Source organism: Strigops habroptila, chromosome 2 (genome assembly GCF_004027225.2).
Source record: "Strigops habroptila isolate Jane chromosome 2, bStrHab1.2.pri, whole genome shotgun sequence".
NCBI lineage: Eukaryota > Metazoa > Chordata > Aves > Psittaciformes > Psittacidae > Strigops > Strigops habroptila.
Window position 1 is genome coordinate 33,198,158 of NC_044278.2, and position 21,744 is coordinate 33,219,901.

Genomic DNA, 21,744 nt, shown 5'->3' on the forward strand with positions numbered 1-21,744 from the left:
GCTGTTATTTATTTATTTATTTGAATAGCTTTTGCACTGCAGTGACTTGGGTATGGGATAATGATAGTGTTAGAGGTACTGGGCTGAGTCCTTTGTAGGCAGGAGTTAGGGCTCTTAGTGGGCCTAATGTGCAGCATTTCAGTTCCTCCCAGCTATGAATTTGTTGGACAAAAAATAAAGATTTATTTTTCTTTCTTAACAACCCTAGAAGTCCCCTAGAAGTTGTGAATAAACTGTGTGCTTTGTTAGTATTGGGTGTCAATATCTATTAACCTGGTAGTGAGCAAGACTTGACAAAATTTTGTATGTAGAAATGTGAGTGACCAGTATGTAGAGCAAAATTTAAGTATGGCTGTAGGGTTTGGTGGTAGGTTTTTTTTAATGCTGGTTATTGTGAATTTTATCCGTTTACAGTCCTGTGTTGAATAAAAACAGATTCTACTTTAAAATGGGAAATGCTGATTACTTCATCTTTTACATCTCCGTGAAGAAATGCTTCATTTACTGGTTGGAAGGATGGATATCCCTGCTGGGACAGCGCTCCCATCTCTTGTGAGGGTAATGAAAATGGTTCAGTAGGAGAACAAATTAGAACCTTTTGTTTTGAAAACAATGCCCTTGTCAACCTCAATATGTAATCTTGTTTTCATTTTGTGGGATTGTGGGTTGTACAACATTAGTATTTCCAATCAGCTGCATCAGATGGGTATAGTCTGCTTGCTTATTTTGGTGTTGTAGGGAAGTAGAACACTCACCTGAGTCAGGGACTAAGTCCAGCTTCCTACAGCACAGTTTTAAGGTGATTTTTTCTTGTTGTTGTCTGCTTTGCTTGCTCTTCAATTTATATGGAATTGAAATTGAAAAGCTTCATCACTTCTCTCTAGCTCTCATCATCTTGAACATTTATTGTCTTGATTCTGTTATGATGTTTGATGGGATTTGTGTGCCTCTAGCACTGTATCTAGCAGAGATACAATGTCCAAACAACAGATGAGCCAGGGAAGAACTGTTTGGAAAGGAAAACAATTTCTGGTGACAAAAAGATGTCTGAGGGTTTTGGACAGGATTTCTGATCAAAATGTGCCCAAAGTGCCTCCCACGAACAGGTAAATAATAGCCAGGGCATCTTCTAAAAGAAGGGAAGCTTGGATCTAAGTTTCTGTTCTGCCTGATTCGGAGCAGAAGCCTCCAGCAGGGTACTGAGCACCCTGGCTGTTGCTGGACATGCTGCAGTGGAGGTTTGTTGTATGTAGGAATCATAGAATCATAGAATGGTTGGGGTTGGAAAAGACCTTAAGATCATCTAGGAAGGGTTTATAGAGTGGGAAAAAGATGAATAGGTAGCAGGGAAAGTTTGAGACTTCTTTTGCCTGTAAGTGAAACTGCTAACCTACTCCATGCACTAAGATAGACCTACTCCTGTATGTTTTTCCAGTTAGAAAATTCCAAATGGGATTCTGTCGTCCACTTTGGGAGGTTATTATGTGTGTTTCTGGCATAGTATCCTTAGAATAACAATGGGAATCCTCCACCTTCATTTGTGCCAGTGTCACACTGCCTCAGACTCTGGCTGACCTCATCATGTTTGTGCTTGGGTATCTGCTCAGTTGCTGCTAGTTCCTCTGGTGACTGATGTATGAGGATGTTCGTATGAGAAGTGCTGCTCAAAGTTGGGTAGGTGCAAGATGGTATAAATAAAATCAGAGGATGCTTAGAGCTGTTGGAAGCTACTGGTCCTCATATGGAATTAATTTGAGGAAGATTGTTTACAATCCCATCAAATGATGAGGCTCAGAATTGGTAATGGTGGTGTGCTTGGTCCGAATGAAATTTTATGGCCTTCATATTATATAGGAGGTTACGTTAGATTATTTCCTTATTTGCCCCAACCTCAGAGTTTATCTGAATCGATGTTCTGATTGCTGACCTACATCACTTTCACCTTGCAGCAAGTCTGTTTTGGTTCTGTTTTGCTCTCTGCTAAATCAGCCATGTGATGGTACGGACTCTTCCTCCTGCCCTCCTCTCACAGCCTGCTGTGCCTGTGGAGGGACTGCAGACAGTTCCCCAGGAGGTTTGCATCTGTGTGCTCTGGGGCTTTGGTAACCTTGAACTACATTTTCTGCCATTCCGAGTTAAAAATCTGACTGTCATCCTTAGAGCTGGAGACGACTTAACTGCTGGTGTGCTGCAGCCTCATGTCCACTGACCTTAACACCGTGTTATGTGTCTCACTGCCTCAGGAGTTTAATAAACTTTAATTGCTATAAAGTGTTGGTTGTTCCCTTCTTTATCTCCCTTCTTTTGGTTAGTTTCCAGTTTAGAAGAAGGAGAGAATTAGTTATCATCAGCTGGTGCTTGGGGTTTATTTTTACTTTTTCCTCTGGATTTCTCTTTTGAAGTATAGCAGTTACCCTTCTCCTGCAGTAAAATTTCTGCATCAGCTCTGTAAACCGTGAATACAAGAGCCAAACTTTCTTTAGGCTTATTTGACCTGCTCATCTCCTGCATCAGGAAATTAGCTGTCAAAAATGTGCTGACAGTCTCTTTTGATGCTGTACTTACCTAGAGGATTTTAAGGATGTTTTCTTCACCTTGTGACGATACTGGGGGTAGGGGTTTTCCTCCCTCCTCCTCTTATAAAAGCAGCTGACAAATATTTAGCCACATTTCCACAACAGTCCCTTTGATCCAGTTGGTTGTTTCAGGCAAAGGAGGACACTAAGCTGACTTCATGTGTACTGCCGTGTAAGTATAAACATTGGAAAGCTATTATAAGGCTGATGAGACAGGTGATGTGTCTCGCTTAGATGGAATTGCAAAATCATTTCTTTCCTGGTGGTTGATTACAAGCTTCGCTCCTGTCTTTTCCAGCCATTCAAAAATGGAAGATGAGCTCTTTTCATGAATGTTTTATGCCACAGCTTCACGTCTTAAGAGACTGTCTTTCTGGCTGCAAGTTGATATAGGTATTCTGTACCATATAGTAAAGGTATGTATACACACCCATAGAATATCCTTGCTCATGGCTGTTAAATAACTGTACAGATGTGAATAAATACAAATGGGTCTGTCTTGTTTTGTTTTATCTTCCCCCTCTCTGAGAGGTATGTCTGCATGTCACTGAGGTTTAAAAAAGCTAAAATGGCAAAGGGAAGTAAAGTGCCCATTAACTGAAGTCAGCAGAAGGCTGTATTCATCTAAAAAATAGCAAGGGCCTTTGTATGTGAAAAATTAGCTATAGATTAAAAAAGGGAAATTCAAAGACAGAGATGGTTCAGTTTTGGAAATGAAAAGAAAGTGAAGGACATAAAGTGATGACGCATAATTAAAATGCAGGGTGTAACTCTGGGTTGCTACAGAAATGTGAATGTGGGATGAGATAATGGTAAAAATGGAAAGAAGGCAAAGCACAGAAGACTGAGTTGACTGGAAAACTACAGAGAGAGGTGAAAACCTGGTGGTGTGATCAAAAAGAAAAGGGAGGGGAAGAGCCACCTTGCCCTGAAGGTGCTGTGTGCGGTTTGCAGGTGGGAACAAGAGACCGCTCTCCCTATCTGCCTCTGGTGGGCACTGGGCTTGGCCATGGGAGAGCCTATAAGGGATATACCCATGGAGAGAGGGCTGCCATGGGTGGACGTGGAGCTCATCAGCTGTGGGGTCACTTCCCACCTATTATTTAGGTGTACCTAATCTGTCAGAAATCAGATGCTTTGTCCTGAACAACCTTCCACTTTTTCAGCTGCCAGCAGGTTCATTTGAGGTTCATTTTTGTGCTCACATCTGTAGTTTCTAAGAAATGCGTGTGAGGGTTGGGGTGACATCCTGTCTCAGCACTGCAGCAACCCAGCGCTTCTGCAGGTCCCAGTGGAGCTCTTGTGGGACTTGCACCCAGTAGCGTTCAGTTGGTTGTTTGCTTTTGGGCATCAGCGTGCTCCTTTGCTCATGTGGTGGCAGGTTGGGTGCAGGGTTAGATGAGCAGCTAGTATAAACCTGAGTGGGGCTGAAATTTTGCATGCTCTTCCCGGGCAAGGTGCCTGCGTGAAGCCCACTTCGAATTACTTCCATCATCTTCAGGTTATTACAGTTACTTGAATCTGGGCTAGGCGCTGGAGGCAATGCTTCAAAAACAAATGTCTAAGAACCTGAATTACTCTGATATTTGCAATTATTTACCATCATACTAATCGATTCTCCTGCTCTGTTCCCACTTACAGTGTGTTTTAAAAAATACAACCAAAAAATGTAAATGTGTTTCTCATTTTTCCTCACCCCAGAGGTTACTTTCTTGCATAAACCTGGCCCTGAGCGTGTAAGTTTTCTCCCAGTATCACAGGATGTGGATTTTGTGTTTGTTAGAAAACTGGCTTTTTGTGGCCTGCTGTCTATGACAGAGTCCATTTTTTCTGTTTGTTTCACATAAAGATTCACAGAAGGCAAAACCTTGGCGAGGTGGTATTAGATAGATGAACTGTAGCAGAGCAGGGTGTGAGATTAAGTTGATTAACCTTTCTCAACTGTGGGTGCTTTTGCAGTTGTACTCACAGGCTGCAGGGAAGGCATAATCCCTTCCAGCCTTTACACCTGGGAACCGATTCTCCCTTCGCTTGTGTAGCTCAAGAGCAAGTGTTTGGAGAATCCAACAATTGTATTTCAGTCCTTGCTGTCTTGGGCACTGAAGGTTTTTTTTGAGTTTATCTGGTACCTCAATTTTTCTTGGGTTATTCAGAAACCAGCAGCAGCTTCTTGCATTGAGGCCAGAACGTGAAACAGCAGCCTCAGTTCGTATATTAAATCAAGAGGGATACAGAAGTGTCTATATATACATATATATATGTACACACACACACAAGTTGCAGCACAAATTGGGATGAAGCTGAAAGAGTTGGATTTCACTGCCCAGTTGGTGCAGGGAGTCAATAACTTCTGAGATCTCACCTTCTCTATTTTGTAATACGAAGGGCAGTTGGTATAGGCAGCCCATTGTAGCCCAGTGACTACAATGCAGGCAACACTTCAGGAAGGAGTGGGTTTCTTCTGAATCTTCTGCCAAACACAGTCATGTTATTTCTGCTGCAGAGGACAGAGTATTGTATTTGAGTCTAAGTCACCCAATTTTGCCACAGGCCACGTGAGACATTCAAGTACAGCAGGTTCCAAATCTATTCTTAAATCACTCTGATCATCTGGTAGGAAACAGCAGAACATTGCACCATTCTGTGGCAGAATCTACAGGTTTGGTTTTATACCAATCATGTAACAACAGATTCCATTTAGCCTTCCCTGTTAGAAGTCTTTATTAAGCTTCCTCTCCCTTTTCCTCTAGCTGCAGCTTTCAAGTTACATAAAGGAAGAAAGCATGTTAACAAAGAACAGAAGAAGTCACAGAAATGTATCAAAAGCAAATCTCTTCTCCCAAATAAAAGGAGCTGAAATGGTGTGCAGGGTCGTCCGTGCTGGGGTGACCATCACTCCACCAAAGCATGCTTGTATTGAGCTCAGCCCCAGCTCTTTCCTCTGAAGCTGTAGAGCTGGCCATTGTAGGGGTTTGGAAGCAAGAAAGTTTGCTGGCTTGCTTGGCACTGAGGGGAATCCACCACCTCAGCTGGTCTGCATGTCTGCTTGCAAAGCAGTGTGGTTGCTGAATGGAGAAATAGAGAGAAACCCCTCTGTTTTCCTTGCTCTGATATTTAGGGTGTCGGTTCTCAAAATAGGTGTCACCAGCCCAGAAAGAACTGAGCTGACTGAAAGATCCAAGGTGCAGGCAGAGAAGCCTGAGAATGTGCATTTCAGGGCTGATATCTGTATTAGAGCTACATCAGACAAACTTCATATATGCTTCTCTGTCAGTCAAATAGTGTGACTCTAAACTTACCCCACTTTCAGCTAATAATTTTTTGAGGAGAATGAAATCCCTCTCCAGCCAAGCACCTAGGAATGGTGAATGGATGAAGTCCTCTGGACATCTGAAGCAGACCTAACACATCTAGTTCTCAGAACAATTTTCACTGTCATTTGAAGTGAGACCTCTTGGTAGAAAGGTTTCAGATGATGTAAGTCATACAGTAACAGGGAAAACAAAGCTCCTGTATTTGCTTGTAATAAAATAATGCATCTGTTGAAGCAGCATCTAAATGTCATTTCTGTGTGTCATCAGAAAGGAAATGTTATTCCTAAACACAGACTGGTTCCTATATACACTTTTTTCAGCCTTCCCAGACTGAGCAGTCAAAATGGATGATTAGCAGCTCTGATACGTTCACCTTGTCCGTCCCCGTGAACATTAGGAACTGCCTTCTCTGTTTTTTTTACCGTCTCTGTTTTTCAGTCGTAGTTGAAATTGTCTACGTAAATGAGTCCTGCTGAGAACGAACAAGAACAACAACAGCCAGCAACCTGGTGATAAACTGTCTTGCTAGTCTCATTTTTTTAGGCCAAAAAATTGATTTAGTAAACACCTGAGTGCTTTGTGACTTTCCAGCAAATTCAGTATTCTGTGGCATGAGTCTGTTTTCAAGCAAGTTTGTCCAAGGAATTACTTCGTGAATTACAATTTGATTCACCCAGAATCAACTCCTGGATCATTTTGGAGCATGCAGCTTTTGCTGGACTCTGCCCATACACATGCCTGGGCTGTCTGCAGCAGCTCCTTGAGGGGATGCGCTGGCTGGCGGTGGCTGGGCTGGGATGCCAAGGGCAGGATGCTTCCATAAAGTGATCCACAGTGATAGATTCTGTGTCTTGGGAGGACTTGGCTGAGCTTAAACCTCCTCACTTTTAAAATATGAAGCAGAGCCAGTTGCTGAATCTGGAAGGCTCTCAAGCAACCATGTCAAAAGAAACACAGAGCAGATGCACCTGGAGAGCAGCAGTGGCAGAACGGGGAGAAATTGGACTCCAAAGGTGTGACAAGAGTGTGTGGCTCCTCTCAGGTAGTGGTGGGATGTCTTAATCTTGTAGGAGGTTTGGATATCCTCATGGAGGACTCCATGGAAATGCCTACAAATAATATTCAGCAATGCAGGAAAAGCCAGTAATGGCCAGTTCTGCATATTGCAATATGATGCTATAGCACAGTAGCAATATTTAATTCATGGTAGTCACAACACGTTTCAGGGGCGAGTGAGTGTTTTTGGGAAGGGGGGGGATGTTCATAATGCATTCCATACCTTAAAGCTCTATAGAGACTCACACAGCCATGCATGTGCGCACAGATGCATGCCCACGAACAAGCACACCTCTGAATAGCAGCTCTTCAGCAACAGGCGCAGTTCTTCAAATGAGTCTCAGTCACTCACTCCAGGAACATGGTATGATTGGGCTAGAGGAGAAGAGAGGGATCTGTAGAAGACAAATAGACCAAAAGCACCATTTTATTAAGAGAAACAAAGTGATGTGTTATCTATGGCCTCCTCGCTAGCAAGCAAAAGGGTTAAGCACTCATACGCTCCAAAGCAAGCATGACTCGGTGTCTCTGCAAAAATCCTGTTTTGTTGGTATGTGATCCTGGCTCTGCAGCTTTTCTTCTGCTTGTGGGCATCACTGCCTGGGCAGAGGGAAGACGGAGAGCTGGTTGCACTGCTGGCAGAGGAGATCGATGGCAAATGGCAGGGAGACTGTGCCTCTTGGATGAAGTGGGGCAAGGGAAAGAGTGTGGAGCCCCTTCAGCCATGGCAGGTGAAGGCACAGGGACATAGTGGTAGAGAAGATAATGGTGGAAGAGCAAAAGGAGAAACAAATAAAGGAAAAAGAATAAAAGTGCAGGGAAAAGGTGTGGGGCTGGAGGGAAGAGCTGAGCACAATGTTGTGCCCTTCTTAGTAGAGGACTGATGGGGTTTTATATCTGTATGTTCTTGATCTTCTCAGCTTCTTGTCTGAAAAATTGTTTGCTGTCTACAGGAAGCTCATGGTGACTAAAAGCCAAAAGTATTTTCATCAAACACTTGGGCAGAAGGAGAGATCCAAGGACAGGAAGGCCTTCACATCTAGTGTCCAGGTCATGTGGAAGCAGCTGAAGGTGGAGGAAAAGGATTTAAAAAAACAAACAAACAAAAAACCCCCAGGTGAATCCAGTGAAATCCTTTCAAAGAAGAAGGAAAAAGAAGGAAGAAAGGAGGAAGAGGAGGATGAGAGACTAGGAAGGAGACATGGCTTCAGCTGTGTTGGAGTGTAACGGGAGAGGATCCAGCCACTAACAAAGCCCCTCTGGAAGAAGCTACTCACTAAAAGCCAGTGGCTGTCATGCTGAGAGCCTTTGGGGACAGCTGTGAGGGTTGTCCCTGGCTGATGGTCCCTGAGCTACTCTCCTCAATTTTGAGGCTAAATATATGCTATAGATCTGGCCTCAATGTGGTGACATTAAGTCCTTCCCTGCGCAGGAGCTAGGAAGGGAAGCAATGGCTTGAGCTTACTTTATTTACCTTTTGCCATATCTTGGACTTTAATGTTCCCATCTCAAAACCAGTGTTACTGGTCTCAGGGTTTGCCTGAGGCCACCTCTTAGTAAAAAAGGGTGCAGGACGGGAGGTGTGGGCTGAGACCCAGCACCATGGTGAATACTTGGGCTGTGCAGGGCAGAATCAAATAGGGGATGGAGGAAGGGCAGTGAAAAACATTTCCCAAAAAGAAGAAAAAAAAAATCAGGTTTTGTGTGAGCCACTCTCTCCCCCCACGGGCCACTTCCATTTCATTTTCTGTAACACTTTAGTACTGCCCTTTCTCCTGATCATATCATTAATTTATATTTACTGTCTCCTTGGGAAATGGAATCATGTTACTGCTTGAAAATCTCAGTTCAATTTTGTTCCTTAGTGGAAGTTTCTGGCTTTCAAAGTTGTAGAGGAAAGCTCACATATGTGACCTGGATGAAGAGTCAGGTTCAGAAAACAGGAGACAAGTAAAAAGAAGGGCCACAAATGTGTTATTTGAAAGCAGATGCTAAGGATTTCTCATCCAGTCTTTGAAGTTTCTTTGGTTGTAACCCACGATTTTTAGAAACAGTGATAATTCTAATAGCGTCTGTGATGTGTGATTGTGTAGGTAATGCTCCTGGGGAAAAGCATCACTCAACTCAATGCAGTTTTGGAAACTGCAAGAACACTTAAAAATTTACCCATTTCATGCAGCCGTCAGTATTCTGGTGGTGCTTTCAGGCAGATCAGGCACTTTCAGTGCTGCCTGAGGCTTTTGTCATCCTTTCCGGCAGTGTCGGTGGCTCTGTTCTGGCCTCCCACCCTAAAAGTCAGGACCCTTTAATCTCTTTTATTGAAATGTGCTTCTGCCTCTTAATGGAAACAGCACTGAATGATCTGTGCAAACAGATCAAATATGAGAAAGTACATACATTATAGGAAAATGTTATATATTTGAGATATCTAGATATGTATGAAGATCAGCATTTTAAAAGTCATGTTAGGCCAGTTTGGACAGAGCCTTGAGCAATCTGGTCTAGTGGAAGGTGTCTCTGCCAGGGCAGGGGGGTTGGAACTGGATCATCTTTAAGGTCCCTTCCAACCCAAACCATTCTGTGATTCTATGTTAAAATAAGTCTAATTCTTAATGTACTGCAAAGAACTGTGCAAAGTCCCTTTATGCTGACCCCCCAGGAATTCACAGGTCTAGCTTCCATTTTTATGGCATGCAGGTGTGATGCAGTTGAAGTACAGTCTTCCACTCAAGGTCCGAGCTTTGCCAGAGGACCTAGCTTGCTGAAAAGCAGCCCCAAGTAGTGAACCATTTTGCAGCCATTCCAGCTGATGTGACGGTGTCTGGGTGTCCTAAGGAGGGGCTGATCATCATCATGCAGACGAGGAGGCACCCAGGGGTGAGTCATGCATGCAGTAATGATTGCCTCTGCTCTGCCCCTATCAGGTCTTGAGCCCAGACTCAAAAGTGCACAGACAGCCTGGTCCCCCAGGCCCCACATCTCGTGAACGTGTGAAATGCATTACACCAGGCTGGCACCGGTACTAACAACCCTTCGTTAATCTTTGGGTTGCCAAGACTTTAGGGTGTCTGAAGTCTGCTTGTCAGAAAGATGGAAATAGCTGGTTTACAGTGAGTCACCGAACAGCTCTGAGCTGCTCAGATGGCAGTCTCCCAAAACAGGCATCTGAAGTAACTTCACTTTTCTGCACCACATAAAATGCCAGGCAGTTTTCTTCAAGTTGAGCCATATATTGCTTCCGTCCCCTTTGGGAGCATAGGCTACAGCCTCCGCTCAGGCTTTCCTGCCAAGAACATGAGCCAGCCTTATCCAGCAAAGGGAATTGACTTATCCACTTCTTGGCTATCATGCCTCTGAATGATGTAGCGGATGACTCCAGACACAGTTAATTTCATTTATTTTTTTCTCATCAGCTCTTGAAAGTTCCATTTGGGTCTGCTAATTTCTTCCATAACCTTATGAAAACACGGCTTTCATAGCTGGGCTTTCCCAGAAGCAATATACCAGGGATGCAGCATGCTGACTGCCTGTGTCATTAGCAGCTAGTTAGGGTCCATGTGTGCAGGTATGGATTGCATGCCTCATATCATACACAGCAATGCCTAGAGCAGGGTTGCAAGGCACTCGGGTACTCTTGGCTCTATGTTGATACTTTAAATGAAGGCTTGGGAACAGACATCTGGATTGTGGAGATGGGAGGAGAGTGAGAAGTTAAGGGAAGAGGTGGAAAATGGAAAGCAGAGAGGGAAGGGAATCAAGCAGAGAGGTTGCAACAGAAGAGAGTGCAGCCAAGGCTCCCTGTAGGCAGCTGGCAGCACGCTGTGGCTTGGGGCATGGCAATGCCCAAGGTCCTGCTCATTCCTGGCGGGGAGAAGGGGTGCCCTGGCCTGGTGATGCAAAGGGATCCTAGCAAAATCAGGACATAGTGTTCTCTGTGCCAGTGCGTTGCAGGGCCTGTGCCAAAACCCTGATGCTAGCGCTGCAATGAAAAGAAACGCTTGTGGAGGCTGAGCTTCCTCCACACCCAGCAGGGAAAGGCAATGGGTTTGCACCACTGGGAGACCTTCAGGAAATTAGCCTGGGGACCTGCCAGATATTGCAAGTGCTTTAGAAAACGGATTACTAAAAAAATTGCTAACATAAAGCTGGAGAAAGAAGGTTTTTTTTCTCAATAAACAAAAAAGGAAAGTCAAGAAATAGCAGATGCTGTCATGGACATGTGCTTTCATAAAGCGGAAGAATGGCCCATGGCTTGAGAGTACTTTTCTGCTGCAAGTGAGCATGGCACACATGAACAGGTATTTGTGAGTTAACAGGGCTTGCTATTTTTACTTTCCCAAGATTAGAGCCTATTAACTGGTGAGTGCTGAGACACAAGCAAGAACTACTGGTACCAGGATTTGAACAACAATTGTAAACAGAATAAAAGCAGCATTATCACCCAGGTGGCCAGCATTGTTGTGTTAAAGAGCAAGGCTCGCTCCCAAATGAGTAATGTTACGTCTCCAGCCCACAGGGCTCTACATCTGCACCCCAGTGCCCTGGACCAGCCACGTCAGGAGATGCTGTAGCTCCGTTCCAGCCCACGTTTCTGGGGGTTTGCCATGGAAACCAGGATGTGGGCAATTACGGCTGCACTACATGGATTGGTGATTGGATGAGCAACAGACCCAGAAAGGGGGCTGGAACCAAGAGCAAGGTGGAGAGCTGTGCTGCTGCATGGTGAAGGGCCAAACACAGGCTTTCAGGGTGCGTATATACTAATCATATAAAGATCCCAGTATTAATAACCAGTCATTCTGTAATTAGCATTAAATATGACCATTTCTAGGACTGGTCCTGTGGAAACCTGGCAGTATGTAAAAGAAACGTGCAAAGGAGTGAGCTAAAATTCCCATATACAGCAAGCTGTATGCTTTCCATGGGCTTATGGAAAGGAGCAAGAGCTGGACTGAAAAGGTCAGTCATGCTGTGCAACGGGTGCGATGGAGGAGCTTACGCTGGTATAGCCATTGGTTTAGCTGTTAATAGCATAACCACCATGAAAAGTTAATTCCTCATAGACTCGACCCTGATTTATGGGTTTGTGGGGTAGAAAAATCTAGAAGCAAGAGTGGTGAAACACCAAAGATGGTGAAAGGAACGAAAGAAGACCAAGCAAAGTAAGGAGGGGAAGAATGAAGGGGAAACCTTCCTGCTCCAGGGACAATCCAGTGTTTCGGTAGGTTTGAGGGAAACAGCATGGAGAGCTAAAGCAGTAAGACAAGGTCCTGTGGGAACATGGAGACAGACAGACTCATGCAAGAGACCTACAGATAAAAGAAGGGGACGTGCAAGAGAAGGAAGTAGTGGACAGAGATAGGAAGCAGCTGAGAGTCTTAGGTATGCAATAGGTGAGGAAAAGATTTGATTTTTAAAGATTATTATTCTTTGTTTTTTCTTCTAAGCAAACCATTCAAAATACATCACTGTCCTTAAAATACTTGGCTTGAGTCATGCTCCAGCTGCCCATCACCTTCTCAGGTCAGGCTGCACCCTCACAGCCCCAGCAGCCCAGGAGCATTTCCATATACAACCTTAGGCACAAATTAGCAGGGGGGGATCTTAACCTATGTAAAGACAGCTTCGATGTTTGTGCCTCCACAGCAGTGAGTCCAAGTGCAAACCATGTGTGATATGAATATCCTTCACTTACACCTTGGAACCCCTAATAAAGCTGCCTCTGAACCACATATGCAGAGCAGACTCCAGGACCGGGAGACAGAGGCACCTTTTTTACTTCTTGGGAGCACCCACTGGTGTAAGTGACATCTGGCTGGGCCACCGCCAGGTCATTGGGCCAAGGGCTCAAACCCCACAGCTCTCCAAAAGGCACATCTACCCGTAAGAGTTGTGTATACAAAGTGGTGTATGTTGGCCTTGGTAAGCAACGTACCAGAGAAGGAAAAGCAGAGGTGTGCAACACTTGATGTGCTGCCTCCAGTCTGGGGGATAACAGCCTGGTGCTGTCCTTAGCGGGACAAAATGCACCTTAAAGGCAAATGGTGGACAAACATCGTCTGGCACTGTATTGCCAGGGTTTAGCCCAGCTGATGGAATCATATAGAATCATAGAATCAACTAGTTTAGAAAAGACCTTTTAGACCATCAAGTCCAACTGTTACTCCAGGACTGCCAAGTCCACCACTGAACCATGTCACTGAGGGCCTCATCTACACATTTTTAGAACACTTCCAGGGATGGTGATTTCACCACTGCCGTGGGAAGCCTGTTCCAATGCCTGAGCACCCTCTCTGTGAAGAAATTTTTCCTAATACCCAATCTAAACCTCCCCTGGTGCAGCTTGAGGGGGGGTCCTATCACTTGTTACTTGGGAAAAGAGACCAGCCACCTCCTCTCTCCATCCTCCTTTTCAGGTAGTTGTAGAAAGTGATGAGGTCCCCCTTGAGCTTTCTCTTGTCCAGATTCAACAAGCACAACTGCTGAAGGGCTTGATAAGATAGGATAATTCTTCCAAGTAATTTTTGCCCATATGTTGCACAGCGTATAATGAAATAAGGAGATTCAGCTAAAGTTAAACCAGCTAGAGGAAGGCAGTGATCTCACAGAGCTGCACATCCTCTTGATGCATACCATCTTTCAGGCATTGGCCTGAGCTGTGCCTTAGATTGCATTAGGCTTTTGCCATAATTTCTGAGAGGTCATCTTTGTAGATTCACTTCTATAGGAAAAATTCAAACAAACCAAATACTAATATAATTAAGGGGGTGGAGCATGGGATGTGTGCTGGAGCTTAAGAAGCACAAGTCAAAAACATAGGGACAATAGATATGACAAGGATGATGGAGAGGCAGCAACAGGATCATCATCTGGATGACATTTTGGAGCCTGTCTTTGCTGACCGGAGAAGCTGATCAGTCTTTAAAATAAAAATCAAAAGGTGGGTGCTCATTGGCATGAGATTCTGATTGTTAGATGTCTAAATGATGTGCGATCAAATCCTGCACTGCATCAGTGACCTTGTCCCACCCCTCTTGGACCAAACGCCCCATGTGCATCTCCCAGTGTGAGTGCTCTTGCTGTGTCTAAGTGGATGCATTTTTGTTGTCATGGCCGTCTTCCTCAGCTATTTGCTGTGCTTGTCAAGGTCAATCAACTCACTCAGGAGTGAACCATTGTACAACAGGGTTAAGGCAGTGCTGAGCAGAGCAGGGTATGAAATGATGGGTCACAGAAGTCCTGACCTGTGTACAGAAGCAGCGGGATTGATGTGGGAGGGCTGTTGCAGTGGAAGAGCCTGTGCTCATCTCGGAATAGCCAAAGGGATAGCCTATGGGATAGCCTACAGGATAGCCTATAGGATAGCCTAGGGGCTAGCCTCCAGGACAGCTTACGGGGTAGACTGTAGCACAGCCCATTGAATAACCCCACAGTGGCAACAGCTCTCTCCTGGAAGACTTCAAGTGCCTGCTCCAAGCTGGCAGAGAAGGACGCGAAGCAAAGGCTTGCACCTCCCAGTAGTCACCTTGCCGCTGGATCTGAGGGCACTAGGAGTACTGCTGGCTTCAGTCTGAAAGGCCAGCCTGGCTCTGGCTCCTGGACTGGCTCCAGGACCCTCTCAGCCATTCTGGCTCTTCTGAATCCCCTTCACACAGCAAACAAGCCTTGCCTGTGTGTTGCAGGGGACAGCTGAGGCTGCACATCATGCCATAGCCTGCAGGGCCATGTTGGCCTCCTCTGTGGGTCAGTTGTGTCTCGCTCAAGCTGCAGCAAAGGCTTGGGGTGAGCAGGGAAAGCAGCACCAACCCCGCTGCCACAAGCCCAACTCTCCCAGGCCACAGCGCAAAAAGGCTGGGGAATGCTCCAACAGAAGCCTTAGAAAACACCATGAAAACACCATGAACACCATGAAACCCTCACAGGACAAGCTGTTTCAGTCACGGTGCATGCTTGCAGCCCAACAGACAGCCTCTCCCCTGCGACGGTGGAGGAGCCGCTGCCTCCAAAGCTCTCTCCCCTCTGTGACAGAGTGCCTCCCGCCACCACCACTGCCTCAGCTCCCCACAGGCGCAGGCACTGCAGCACAGCACAGACACGCAGCAGATGGCATTTGGCATCTGCTCAGAGAATCGACCGTCGGCTGCCTTGTTCCCTCCTTGTTTTTGGCTGTGCCTTCCCATGGGAGATGCCTTTGCCAGGATACTTCATGTTCCCTTAGATTACAAATTTCTTTGCTCCGGGGGTGGCATGAATGGTGTTGGGCGAGAGCATGGGCTTTACACTTTCTTTGTGCTTCTGGAGCTTACAAGAGGGGGGAAAAAAGCTGCTTCTTTTTCTTTCCATCCTTGTAATGATGACAAGAGGGATGTGGAAATGAAGCTGCTGAGTTTGGGCTAAGATAGTCCATGCCCTGGCTGCAGTGGGTGTCTGAAAGGACACTTCCAGCTCAGGGCACAGCTGGGAGCCTGTCACACTGCTTGCAGGGTCTGGGCAGCTCACCAGAAGGGTCAGCACTAATTAATAATTGCAGTCCTATTTCAGCATAAAAACGAATGACATCTCTCACCATCCTGGTGAAGGAGGTTTTCCCTCCCCCATCCCACCCCCCATCCCACCCCCCATCCCACCCAGGAGATAAGTGTCACTTGGTTTTGTGTGTAAGAGGAACTGGTCAGCCCCAGGGTCAGAGCTACCATGGGGATGCCCAGCAGCTCTCAGCCCTGAAGCCAAGAGGGGTTGTTGCTATGGGAATCAAGAGGGTACTTGCAGACAGCAGCTGAAGCCTGTGTCTTTCCCTGTCCAAGGCAGCTGGATTTGGAGGGAAGCAAAACTAAAAGGAGGTGGCAGAGAGAGACAGAGGCACAGCAAAATGCATGCATGTTAGAGGAGGGACCTTCACAGAATGAGAGTGCAGTGGGATACAGAAGAGCGGGGACACCAAACTGTCAGGCAGCGGTGGCTCGACTTGGTAGGATAAACCTAATTTTCTCCTCTGTTTGACACTGGAAAAAAGTCCAGTGAAAATCCAACTGTAGCAAGATGGGATCTGCCTCCTCAACTTACCGGTCCAAGTGTATTTATTTGGATATTGATGGAAGAATTCAAAAGGTACTTTTGCTGTTTTTCACAAAGTAGCGTCTCTGGACGCAGCAGCGGCTGCGGGCTGTGTTTGCTGCACGACCTATTTCTGTAACGCGAGTTAGACCCTTGTTTGCCTTCAGCGCCGTCCACACGGCATTCAGCAGGCTTCGAATCTCTTTTTAAGGGGAAGCAGGGAGGGGGGGGAATCTTGAGCGGCTGCTGCTTTGTACACAGATGTTTATTTAAAGGGGAAGGGGAGGCTGGCAGCAGGGGAGGGCTGGGCGCTGCCAGCTCTCGCTGGAGATCCGTGGGTTAGCAGCCGTGCAGGAACGTCGCGATGCGTTTACGAAGTTTTTTGCCTGTGGAGAGGTTTTCCTCCCAGCAGTGGGAGCGTGAAGCACCGTGTGTGCCGAGTTATGTGGAGATTGCCTGCGGGGGGGGTTGAGCAATGGGCATTTTGGCATTTTCCTACCGCCAAGCTGGACGGCAGGCAGGTGCCCGGCCACTGTGCGATGGGGTCCACACCGCCTTTACCAACTGGTTCATAAATGACGACAAACCTTCATCAGTTAAAACTTTCACTTCCATTAGCCTGCCTTGTTTGCTTACCCACGTTTCACAGCACAGGGAAAACTGCGGAGAGAAATGTATTCTGGCTAAGAGGGAGAGCTCGCACGCAGTCGAGCTGACAGCCCACTGCTTTTAAACAGAAACAATGCTGCCGCATTTTTGCACGTCTCTTCTTTCTTCCTTTTGTCAGCAATGCTTTGGCCGCAAACCAAGTGCCTTTTTTGTAATAGAAAGCCACTCGTGAGGCTCAAGAGCAAGTAAACTTACTTGACTCTTTGAGCAAGTAAATCTCTCTCTCTCGTTTTCCTGCTCTAAATTTTCTTTTCACCCAGCCTCGCCTTTTGTTTCTCCTTTAAAAAAGAAGCAGCAAAGATACCGTTTCCCTTCCCTTGCCTTTGCTAGAAGAGTGACAGCAGAAATTAGGTAAATGGAGAGCTAATACTCACAGTCCCGTCCCACCGCGCACACCTCCGTTGCCTACGGTGCCTTGGAGACCCATTGCAACTGCCAAAGTTGTGTCCTCAGGAACAAGACCTTGAAGAATCCAAATTTGCCCCAGTTCCCCAGAGCAGGTTGCTCCTCTTCATCCATCTTGGGGTTTAGACATGACGGTGATCCCTCTGCCGCTGCGGGCTCCTCTGTACCAGCGGGCAGGAGCATGCAGGCTCTGCTGAGCTGAAGGCACTGCTTCTCTATTGCTGGGGCTTAATGAGTTGGTTGCCTGACGGCCCCCAGAAGAGAGGCTTGTACGAAGCTCCCTGGCATCTTTACAGTACGAAAATGTTTCAGCATTTTGAAAGGGTGGCGAGTGTTTCCATAGATGTTGGTAAAGCACATTGTCTGTCATCTATGCTGCCTTAAAAAAATCCAAAAAAAACATTTCTCAGAACCAGTCTCTGGAGAGTGCTTTTGACACTAAAAACAGAGAAACGGCACAATTGCATGAGCAAGCAAAGGCAAACTCAGGCGGTATTGAGGGTTTTTTGCTCGATGAATGTTATCTGTTTCTTTTGTCAGATGTGAAATTCCATCTGTGCAATGTTTGGAAGGATTCCTGCAGTAAAAATGCTGTGTAAATGGGGTTCACCCAGGGGTAAGCGGGGCATATCTCAGATTCTCATGCCTCCTCAGTAACAACATCATTAGAAAGAAAAAAAACAAAACCCCAACCCTTAATCTTCCAAGGAATGCAATATTGGAGCCTTCTTAGAGGGAACTCATTAAATCAATGCTAAGCTACTCGTCAACCCAGTAATGAGGCATGAGCTTCATTATAACAGCACTTGTTGGGTTTGAAAGGGCTCAGCTCCAGGCTGCAACTGACTTGCTGGATATCTCAGAGTCGTGCAGTAGGACTGGGCATCTTGCCTGTGATGGCGATTATTCACAGGAAATTTTGTGTTTCCACAGCCTCATCTGTAATTTCTACTGGTGTAGCCACAGGGCATGCTACTGACTTCAGAAGTTGTTTTGCCTTGGCACTAGGGTAAATAAAGGGACAAACAGGCTCAGAAAGCCTCATGCTGCCTCCCCTGGGAACCTCAGCATTGCAGATGAGCACTTGAAAGTGCTTTGCAACAGGAGTGATGAGTTAAGCTAAGTAGGTTTGTGTGTTGGCAGGTCCAGAGGGGCACAGCAGGGAGGGCAAAAGGATGTGGCGATCATTGAGTGAGAGTTTGCTGGCTTGGAACCCCTTCTCAGGAATCATTGAAATAAAGGAGGCACCATCAGCAGGGGTTGAACACAGGACCATGCAAAGGGCAGCATGTCCCAGAGGAAGGGCTGAGGTCCATACCTGCAAGGCCAGCGCCATGAACACCCAGGAGTCCAGCAGCCTCCTGAGCAAGGGCGTTCAGAAACTGGGAGCAGAGGGGAGCCCAGCCCAGTGGTGCTGGGCATCACTCTACTATCACACTGGGAAAGCCTTGCCTTCACCTCCATAACTTCCTTGGTTCCCGACCTTGCCTCTCCTTCCATCCTGCCTTTGCCCACAAAGGCTCCCGGTCATCTGTCACAGTTTGATAAACTGACTTTTCAGAGGCATGGGCAGGCAGAAAATGGTCTTCACCAAAGCTAGTGGCAGGGACAGGCTCTCCTCCAGTGGGTAGAGTTGACTGAGCATCTCCTCATACTCAAGGACAGGCAGGAAGGGCTCTACTTTGGGATAGACATGAGATGACCCAGCCCAGCAGACACCAACCATGGTACTCCCACAGGCACCTGAGCTGAAGATCTCCCAAAGGATGGCTTTTGTGTCCACCAAGGGAGAGATTTGGGCTGCTGGTACTTGTGTCCTGACCAAGGGGCAGGGAATGAGGATGTCCTGTGCGGCAGCCACCCGAAGAGCTGGTGGAGGTAGAGGCAAATGCCAAGCAGGAATTGGAGCGGATAGCTGTGCCGAGGCTGCAGGAGAGGGAAGATCAAAGGTTTCATGGTGCTACAGCTGTATGCCAAACTGGGGGCTCTGCGCAAACCAGCTTCAAGAGGTCACTTCTTCTCAGAGCTGACTGAAAAATGAAATTACAGCATAATGTGCTTCCTATCCAGTGCCTATGTGAAGAGGATACCTGGGGGGAAGCACATGGTCGTGTTTCACATAGAATACGGTGATCTTGCAATACCACTGTGGACAAGGATTTCTCCTTGTTCCTGGAATGCCACTAGGTGGGGTCAAGCACCCAAAGCCCCAACCTGCTAGCAGGAAAGTGAGGTTTGCTCTGGCAAACTTAAGCCAGATCTGGAGTCTTATTTTCCTCCGTAACGTTATTAACCCTTTGTCTGTGTTTTTAAGAAAAATTCCTATTGAGTATGTTTCGAATTAAAAATCCACCAGCAAGAAAATGTTCCCCAGCTGATGCCCAATTTTTTTCCATGAGGAAACTACCGGGGAGCATTTTCTTTTGACCTTGAGATTTAAATTGTAGCAGAGCTGAACCAGCCAGTGGCCTTATTCTCAGGTGGGTGGCTTCATGGCTCTCATTTTCAAATGTCACAGGGTAGTGGCTTTGCTTACAGAGTTGTAAGGAGTTCCTCTGAGAAAAAATGTTTAATTTGAGAGGATTTCTGTTTCCAGTGTCTTAATCAACATCATATTTGCAACAAGTATGGAAAGTCAGAGGGGTACAGAGTCTGAACTAACTGGAAAATATAACAGGACCGCTGCCTTTGTCAAGGATTCTATGAAATCACCCAGGGTGGTAGTTTCTTCCTCTTCAGAAAGCAAGTAAAGAATTTTGGAGTCATTTTGCTGGTTTACTGAGTCATTCTGGATGCCAAACAGAGAGGTGACTTTTTTTTTCTCAAAGATATGTATTGAGTTCAACCATTCTGGGTGTCTATTGTACTGACCTGTGGAGTAGGACACTGTCCCATCCTCAGCCATTGTTCCTCTTGGCCTGAGGTCCACAATGAACAGAACAGCGCCAAGACTGAGTTTTGGTGCTGTGGTTATTACATCGAAATGTCAGCACACAGGAATCGTTCCTGTCATGTGAGCTTTTCTTTTTAATTAGAACAGCAACTGTGGTATAAATGCTTAGGCTCTAGCAAACCCAACAGATTTTTCCAAAGCTCACCATGCTATTTTTAACATGCCAAACTGGATTCAGAGTAAAAACAAAACACAGCAAAAAAAAAAAATGGTACGGCGATCAGTTCAAGGCAAATAAATATTTTTAGGTGCCACTGACTCCGTCAGTGCAACTGGGCAAGCATGCTCTGCAGTTCCCACAGGACGCATACCTTTTCTGTTTGGACTGGGGATTTAGTGTAACATGTTTTCAGCTGCCCACCATCAGAGGGGTGCACAGTCGGGACATGGACACCTCTGGGGGTCGCTCTTCCTGGATGGTGTTCGCAGGTTCTTCCTATGCATGGACAAGCCAATGAGGCATAAGCACAATGAAGCATAAGTATGTTTTTGTGGGATCGAGGCCATTTTCTTAGTGCTAGCAGATGTCTGTGGGTGAGGGAGTGTGCAATGTAGCACAGCCTAAGTTTGGCCAGTGATTTTGGCTAACCTTGGCTCTCCAATTTCAGCTGGCCCCAGTGAATTCAAGCGGCTGCTAGATGTTCTTATTGTAAAGCAGCATGAAATGAACAGCAGGTTCCTGAAACTCCATCACACCACAGCACATAAACACTTTAGACAGTAAAAATGGCTTAAAAACATGCTTTTAAAAAAGTGAAAGAAAATGTCATACTTGAGGCCTTTCTCTCCCCTACTTCCCCTTATCTTTCCTTCCCAGGGAAGGATCCTCAGAACATTGAGGGAGGCAGACCATAATCCCAGAACAGCTCCATAATTCCAGCATAGCTCTATCGTTATTCTGTACTCATCACCCAGAAAGGCTTGTTTACTGCTGTTTATCTTTCTGAAGTCACACAGAGTCTATTACATTTATCACATATATGTTCACATTAGCCAGGACAATGTGCAAGTTTAACACTCTCCTGCTAGCATTACCTATGGATTCGGACAAGCCAACCATAGCAATTTGTGCTACTCATATGCATCTCTCCTGATTTAGTACAGACAAGACAAAACCATTTTGTTTCTAGCACCTTTCTAGTGAACGTACTTTTACAGCTGCAAATCCACCTTTCTCTGGCCTCTCACCATACCTGCTTTTTCTTACTCTGTTAACTAACATTATGCTTCTAACAGTCCTATTTTGTCAAGCATGTTGTAATTAATTGTGTGGGTAGTTCTGAAACAAGCAGCCTATCTTCACTTACATTTAGTGAGGATATTTGGTGGAAAAGCATCCTTATTATCCATTTTATGAAATATTTCAAGGTTAATGCACTAATGTGCTACAGGGTTAATTGCACTTAGTACTCCATTAACAGCAATCATGTGCCCTTTTATGTTAAGAAAAGCCACAGTATAGACATTCATATCATCTGTCAAAGGCTGAATTACTTTTATGTCTGCTGCAGAAAATAAGAAACTTACAGCTCAGACTCTGAGTTCTTACTGGTTCCTGGTTATATTCTGCCATCAACCATTAGTGCTGAAAGACTGAATATTAGCAATATGTCCCTTAGTACAGGAGGTTGCACATGCAACCTCATTTCCTCTATGAGCCCAAATGACTCTAAAAAGTAATGAGATCTTTCCTTGCTCATAGTGAAAGAGCCACCCT

The 21,744-nt window shown here is 45.8% G+C and overlaps 1 protein-coding gene and 1 long non-coding RNA gene across 3 annotated transcripts in view; one reads left to right on the forward strand and one right to left on the reverse strand.

Annotated features, from left to right (window-relative positions):
* Positions 1 to 195: 195 nt before the first annotated feature.
* Positions 196 to 17,672, reverse strand: LOC115603732. 2 transcript variants are annotated; one of them, XR_003989981.1, is made up of 3 exons: positions 17,044 to 17,672; positions 7,170 to 7,341; positions 196 to 6,999 (listed from the first exon to the last, which is right to left on the reverse strand). It is a non-coding gene; the product is annotated as an uncharacterized LOC115603732 (long non-coding RNA). The 2 variants fall into 2 exon arrangements; XR_003989980.1 differs by having other exon boundaries at positions 196 to 7,341.
* PDE9A (phosphodiesterase 9A) overlaps positions 15,642 to 21,744 on the forward strand; it is a 49,706-nt gene continuing 43,603 nt past the window's right edge. Inside the window, exon 1 of the mRNA XM_030475916.1 lies at positions 15,642 to 16,054. Coding sequence (XP_030331776.1) covers positions 15,986 to 16,054 — 69 coding nt within the window. The 5' untranslated portion in view covers positions 15,642 to 15,985. The remainder of the gene's footprint in view (positions 16,055 to 21,744) is intronic.